General features: G+C 35.1%; 1 protein-coding gene across 1 annotated transcript; it reads left to right on the top strand.

Annotated features, from left to right (window-relative positions):
- Positions 1-5,562: 5,562 nt before the first annotated feature.
- On the top strand, positions 5,563-7,278 carry LOC136800087 (uncharacterized). Its single transcript, XM_067056698.1, has 4 exons — positions 5,563-5,590; positions 6,133-6,222; positions 6,453-6,569; positions 7,166-7,278. The coding sequence occupies exons 1-4, from the start codon at positions 5,563-5,565 to the stop codon at positions 7,237-7,239; spliced, it is 309 nt and encodes a 102-aa protein (XP_066912799.1). The 3' UTR covers positions 7,240-7,278.
- Positions 7,279-7,817: the final 539 nt, after the last annotated feature.

Here is a 7,817-nt window from a genome sequence, read left to right as displayed (position 1 = left end):
AGGGTATGTTTGCACGGTATTTTTTCTCAGTTACGAGACTTTTAGTTTTGGAAAACGATTGATATTTACAAATATATTTTAGCTTACAATCTGGAATTTTAGGAGCTGAAATTTAGTGATTCCATCGATTTAAACTCCTAAATTAAAAACATAAAATTGTAGGTATATACGGAAAGAATAACTTAATTTAGGTGAAAACTTGACCCCAAATTTCTTTCTTGGAAGTGCGTTTTCTAGTTTTCAACCCTGGTCAATCTATAAAATGAGCTGATTTCAAATATGTAATTCTTATTTGCATTGAGGGGACCGAAGTGCCCGAAATTTCCAGTTGAAAATAATCAAATTATGTGCATAATTTTTGAGAATTCAAAAGAATCCAATCAAGCATGAGAAAATATGCAATTAAAATACGATAAGAACAAAGAAATGAAATTATCATTGCACACGTGCAATCGAATTCCCATTGTAGCTAAGGGACCCCTTACAGACACGCTTCATTTTGAGGAAAAAAGCATGAATTCATTCTATCTGATAATAATTCTATGTTCAAATTATGTACTTGAGCCGGCTAAATTTAATCAAATAAATATTTCCCTGCCGTTTTTTAATTAAAATTCTCTTTCCAGTATATTCGTGAAGCGACGCTCGCAAGTTCGTTACGATGGCAATTTACACAAAAAACTAATTACATTTTGAAAAAACATGAAATTTCTCCTGTCAGTTCTTCATTAATCGGGGAATTGTCCGTTCGGGGAATCGTCCGTTTGGGGAATAGTCTGTCGGGGAATCGTCCGTTCGGGGAAATGTCCGGTCGGGGAATTGTCCGTTCGGGGAGTTGTCCGTTCGGGGAATTGTCCGTTCGGGGAGTTGTCCGTTCGGGGAATTGTCCGGTCGGGGAATGATCCGTCGGGGAATTGTCCGGATACCAAATAAACCAGCTGGAAGTTTAGCTCTTCTAAGTGATTACACATGCACTTTCTTGCCTAAAGAACCAACCCCACCCCCGCCAACTCATCCTCGACTAAAAAGTTCAAAATTGGAGCTAAAATGAGATAAACGTTTAGAAGTCAGTCAATATTTCAAAGTTCATGATTTCATTGTCCAGATAAAATTTTGGGGAGAAAAATAGCCAAATTAGAGACCACGGGCTTTTAGCTTTCAAGCATTATTTTTTCTGTTGGGATAATACTTGGGGGAGAGTAGGATAAACCAAATAAAATGGTACAATAGTGTGTATGTAATAAATAGTGGTATATTTGGAAAAAAACTGTTTTGGGTTTGAAAAATCTTCAAAAGGAACGGTCGCCCCAGCCAATGAAATTACAACAAAGTCCAAAACGATCATTTTCAGCCATAATACTGTGAAAATTTCTCCGATCTTGTTCAAATTTACACAGGAATTGTGTTTTAGTATCCTTTACTGAATTCTCATAGTGATATGTTTGTGAAAAATCTGTGCCGGGTTTGAAAAATCTAAAGGAACGGTCGTCAGCCGCGATGAAATTACGACAAAGTCCAAAAACGATCATTTTCAGCCATAATTCTGTGAAAATTTCTCCAATCTTGTTCAAATTTACACAGGAATTTTGTTTTAGTATCCGTTATTGAATTCTCATAGTGATATGTTTGTAAAATATCTGTGTCGGGTTTGAAAAATCAAAAGGAACGGTCGCCCAGTCAAAAATAAAAATAATGAATACAAAACAGGATCATTTTCAGCCATACACATAACACCACAAAAACTGCTCAGATCGTTTTCAAATTTGCACTGTAATGTTGTAATTTTAGTATTCTCTTTCGAATTCCAATGGATGTGTGTTTGAAAGTTTCATTCCATTGTCAAGTAACAGAGTCTTATGGTTTTGTGCGTCCATAAAACTAGAGAAGTTAGCCATATGTATGTAAGATTTTAAGCACTCGAGCAGCTTACGATTCATGGCCAAAATTTCTCCAAAGTCTTTCCACATTGTTATAGACCAGTATGCGTCAAACTTCTCATAAATCATGTCCAAAACATCATGAATAATGATGAAAATGATATCTTTTACTGAGATTTGCAGCAAGCCCACTTTCGACAGCCATCTTATACGGTTGGCAGACGATATCATCCACCAGGATGCAAGTGAAATTTTTCAATCTGCGGGCCTAGACGGGGGTTCGGTTATTATCAGTTAGGGTTAGGGTTGGAGCTCGAGAGTCACAATATAAGGCCGAAGGCCTTCTTAGGGGCATCCGTACCCTGTGACCTAACTTAGGATCCCGTAGGGATCCTTGTAGGGACACCGGTAGGGTTGGGAGCTTTCTTAATAAAGGTCTGTAAATTACACGTTATAAGTATTTGTGAATGATGGCTTTCTGCCGTGTCTCGTTGGCGCAAGCGCTTAGGCATTGGGATTGTAAACTAAGGTTGCTTGTATTTGGTGGTTCGAGCCGGGGTCGGAGACCCATTTCACCGGTACGGGCAAATTTCAGAAAAATACTTAGAAAACAGTTAGAAACACTAAAGAAAGTCAGAAAATCAGGATAGAAGATAGGAAAGTAGAAAATAGGGGGAAAATAAGAGAGGATGCATCCTGGTGGATGATATCGTTTGCCAACCATCTTGGTTTATACAATATACTTTCGCAATATTATCGAAATCCAGATAATCCGTAGGCCGTGGCCAGTGGATTGTTATTGTTTCAAAAATAAAGAAAAAATTCAAAATGTCTGGGACCAACTTTTTGATATGTTTGTTACTCAATTTGAGGGTGCTGATTCCAAATTTGAATGTTACCAAGCTTGAAAACCCGCAGTTTTTGCGTAATTGTAAGCCCTGAAAATGTGTGATTTTTGGGGGGTCTTCAAAATCAAAAAAGACTTATACCACGTGATAGAGCTCTTCAAACTGAGCAAAAAAATGTATTATATCAAAGTCTCAACTTTTCTAGATCAATAGTCCAGGCAATATGGGGCATGAGGTACCACCTTGACGGCGAAAAAGGTTTGAAACTGTTTTTGGGTTCAAACACATCTATATTTTGAGAATCGCGATAGTTTTCAGGCTAACCAGGGGGCAATAACTTTTCAGAGGGGGTGTTTCGAGGGTACGTGGCAATCGTTTTTGGAGCCGATTTGCCTGGGGTAGGGTACTGCATTTCAAGATATTTCATGAACTACATATCAAAACCTATTAAAACTTTGCAGGGTTTTAGATAAAGCATCAAAGTTGGTGTGTAAAATATTTCAAGATGGTAGCACGAATAATGTGTATTTTACAGACCCGAAAATCAAAATGTTGTGGAAAAATCTAATTTAAAAAAAAAATAAAACTTTTCAATTTCACTCAGGGCCAAATTCTTCCATGAAATAGATGTTAATGCTTGCATTGCTCGTAGTTGGTATAGTTGTAGCGTTGTGGAAAGTTTTATGGATTTTAGACGACTATTTTTTGATTTACAGTCCATTTATTTTGAAAAATTCCGGTCAAAAACGCCCAAAATACAAAAAAATTTTGACGTTTCTTTATAGCTCAGCAAAAGGGCAGTAAAACCTCATTAAAATTTTCACAGATGTTAGTTTTTAAGGCCAGGAACATTCAAGTGAAGTTTCGAGATGGTGGGATAAAAAATGTGTATTTTACAGACAAGAATATTTCGAATTTTTCATAAAAATTAAGATCTCTCTTTAGGTTTGACACCTCAACGTTGTCTGAGACTCATATTTTCAATCAATTGAAGCATTTATGTTGATATATATCTATATACATTCTTAGTTTAGAAGTTTGACTTACCAGTTGTTAAGTGCCTTTGGTATTTTACAGACCACTTTTCTGGCTGCTTTTGATTTAAATAAAATTGACCAATTTGAAATATCACTGTCATCAGTCATGAAATCAAAGTTGAAATGCTTTTAAAATTCATAAATGTGTCGAAAAATGCGTTCCTAATCAATTTAAATCAGATAATGAGACGATTAGATGGAAAATGTAATTACAGACCAGATATATAAGGTTGCACGAAACCCCGCTACTTGACTTGTGGAAGCAGACAAACAAATATATCCTTACACATTTATTTGTTGGATTTATTTTATGATAAGCCTTCCCTTTTTTGAGTATATCTATATAAAAGTCGCTGAAAATGATATATTTAAAGTTTTATGCTGCACTATCAAACAAGACTGACAAGTTGACTGTGTTCATTGTAGTGAAAAGTCTTAATAACGACTCAACGTTAAAGGTTTTATTTTACACAAGTGTTCCCCTTCATATCAGACACATATTTTATAAGGGACAGGATGCCTATTGTTTTTATTCTGCTATAAGCAACAATTTTTTCTTTTCTTCTGACCAATCTAGCTCCACACGTGGTTCCAATGGGAGAAGCTTGTGTGAATTAAATTGATGAGTAAGTAAAACGATTCACTCTCTATTTTAAAGAAAACTTTAAGTTTGATAATCTTGATGTATTAACTTCTATTAGTACAGGACGCCTAGATTAGTAGGATACATGCAACATTCAGGGGTACAGTACTAATCTATTAGTATTAATTAATGTTTGGCACGTTAAGTCAGTGAAACTTTTGGCTTTAAAACTTTTTCTAGTTCTAAGTTACAGTTTTGTCGATATCTTAAGACCTGTAATGAAGATTGCTGTATCAACTTAAAGAGAGTATGGTTGATCGTAACCCAGAAAGATCAGTAAAATTTTTTTGGGCTACTACATCGATATAATTTTTTTTCGGATATCTCCAACAGACCTGGTTGATCCCTAAGTGTACGAGGATCACATTGCAACATCACTTTAGAGGGTCAAATGGCGATCGATTGAGATTTATCTGGGAACTTGTCTAAAACCTTTTTTTGTGCTGTTTTTAAAGATTTTCAATTTTTGCATAAAAATCAGAAGAAAGAGCTCAGTCTACCTAGAATGGTTGATTCTCGTCAGGTCTTTTTTATTCGATCAATTTAAACCAGGACGGGATGGGATGTTGCTTACGCTAAACTGTGTAATACTACCTCCAACTTTTATACGACCCCCTTAACCTCTTGTGAATCACATTTACTGATACTACTATGCATCTGATCGCTGAACTTAGAAACGTTGAGATGTGCTTTTTTCAAAAATTATCTTCCCCAGGGAGCGATGAGGAGAATTCGGTCGAGCGGCGAAACCTGTACTAGTATGTATATTTATTTCAATTTGACGACAGGTCAACAAAGGCAATAAAAGTCAACGCTTTTCAATTTGTAAGGTGNTGCTTATTTTTACCGAGTTTGAGCCTAAGTATGCTTATAAATGTTATGATTATAAAAAAAGAGAGTGTATCAATGTACTTTTAAAATTCCCTTCTCATACTTAAATCAGAGCTCTCATAATTATACAATACATACAATAAATCTCCTTCTGAATTTGTACAGGATGTACGTTATTTAATAGTATCAGCAGGATGAGACAAGCATCATATTAGGACGGATCCCAAAATGATACAAGTCATCTAGATGATAGCCGGTCGTGCACATCAGGAGTTGTGATAACAGAGGTTATAAGATTGGTAGTAGAGTGTTAGTGGACCGAAATTATGTCGAAACAAACTGAATGTGATTTGTGTGAGATCTTGGGCTTGGATGTCAAAGTTGTCGCTCCTATAATTTTAAACCATTTTTGCTATGAAGGTGGAATATGCAAAATTTTGCATATGTATTTGGTTGACTAGGAAGAAGAGCCCCAAGACTGTGCAATTAAATAGTTGAATTAAAAGATGGTTATACCTTAAGGAAGCTTTTTTTGGCGAAAACTAATTTTGACGAGCGGCAAGAATCCTGAAAATTTTTAATTTTGGCGAGAACCTTTTTTGGTGATTGATGAATTTTTTTTTATTTTGGTGGAACTAATTTTGGCGAATGACAGCCGAAATCTGTTCTCTCTTGCCTTATTTGAAGCTTTTCTTGTGAAATCATAAAGTTATTTAGGCAAATACCAAAAGATTTAATTTTGGGCGAGAAATTCTTTTGGCGAGAGGGCAAAATATTTAATTTTGGCGGGAACTAATTTTATCAAATTTTGTCTAAATTTGCCGAATTCGCCAAAAGTACCTTAAGGTATATGCCTTAATTTATCGATAGTTATTTAAGATATGTTCTTCATTCAGGTGATCCAGAAATGCTTTACGATTCAGTCCACTCAAAGATTTTCTCGCTGCCGGAAGATTTTCACTTATATCCAGCTCACGATTATAAAGGTATGACATGTTTTTTGAGAAAAAAAGCAAAATATTTGAGTGTTTAAGTATAAAACATTCTGTAGTATACCAATATAGCACTAAACATTTTTTCTTGAATTTGACAATTTTTTTTCGTCATTTTGAGCGAAACTCATTGTAGGGCTTTTACCAACTCTAAAGGAAGAAAAAAACAAATTATGATGTAATCTTTCTTTGTTGTCCAATAAGAACCTCTTATTTCCCATCAGGACATCACGTGACCACAGTCACCGAAGAAAAATCTTTGAATCCTCGATTAACCAAAACGAAAGAAGAATTTGTTCAACTCATGAAAAACCTTGGTCTCGCCTACCCGAAAAAGATAGGTATGAAAAAATGTTGAATGAGTATTATTCAAAACCAAATTTTTTCTTCTGATATGTCTAACCCTTTTGTTTGATAAGACGTATAAGACGTTCACGCATGGAAGGGGCTGTCTGATTGTCTTATTACGGGAAATAATAAATCTTTCAAGTCAAAACTTCCCAACCACTCCTTCGCATCAATCAAATCCGGACTATAATCGAATGGGTTTTAAACTAAAACATGCTTTTTTCGGACCTACCCCGGTGGAGGTCCTATAAATTTAGATAAGTGACTATTTAATAAGCCCCTGTCAGTTCGTTCGTCCGTTCGTTCTTTCGTCCGTTCGTTATGAGTTTTTTTCGAGATTTGCTCATTAGTTTTTTATGATTTGATGTAAAATGGAAATGTTCAAAATGTGACGGAGCCAAAACCATTTTCTTGCCTCAATGATTGAATCTTTATTCATAAAAATCACTTTTTATAAGCATGCATCAATGTTCTTAGCCAAATTACTCAATTTTGAGTCCATAAAAGTATCAATTGTCGATCTTTTGATCAATCTACGGTTGTTGTATTATATCGTTAACAATTATATTCTTCAATTTCCATTTTCTAGATGAAGCTGTTCCTTGGAATATGAAATGTGGACCAAGTCAGTTAGGTCAATTACGTATGGATGGTGGTGAATAAATTATGCAAAGAATTAATTATGCCGAATTGAATAATTATCAATGATTGCAATGGATTCGAGAACTCAGTAGCGTTTCACAGGGGTGTAGGAAAATTCGTGTAGGAGAGCAGATTTTTATGACAAAGTAATCATATATGCATAACGTTAATAAATAATTACTTCGTAACAAAAATTTTCCCTTCTACAGTGTAAGGCCCCCAAAACGGAGACGGCCCCCAAAACGTAGTTCGTCATTAAAATGAGGATTTTGACCTGTAGATTTATCAGAATTAAACGATTTTTGTTTATTTTGAAAGAATGATGATCATACTTAGAAATGAGCATGTTTTTGATGGTTTGAGACAGATTCAAAATAACATATTTGCGGCTAAAGGAAATATTTCAAGGGGTGTCAGAAAATTCGTGTTGGAGAGCAGATCTTTATGACAAAGTAAATATCTATTCATAACATTAAGGGATAATCACTTCGTAAAAAAATGTTGCCCTTCTTTAGAAAGCCTTTTCTTTAAACGGGTAGCGTTTGCCTGAAAAATACTTTGTGTTTAATGTAAAGAGTAAAATGATTCTTGATCATCTA

This window comes from Clytia hemisphaerica, unplaced genomic scaffold, assembly GCF_902728285.1.
Source record: "Clytia hemisphaerica strain Z4C2 unplaced genomic scaffold, Clytia hemisphaerica genome assembly, whole genome shotgun sequence".
Classification (NCBI taxonomy): Eukaryota; Metazoa; Cnidaria; class Hydrozoa; order Leptothecata; family Clytiidae; genus Clytia; species Clytia hemisphaerica.
Note: the sequence above shows the minus strand (reverse complement) of the source record. Positions and strands in the feature narration are given on the sequence as shown.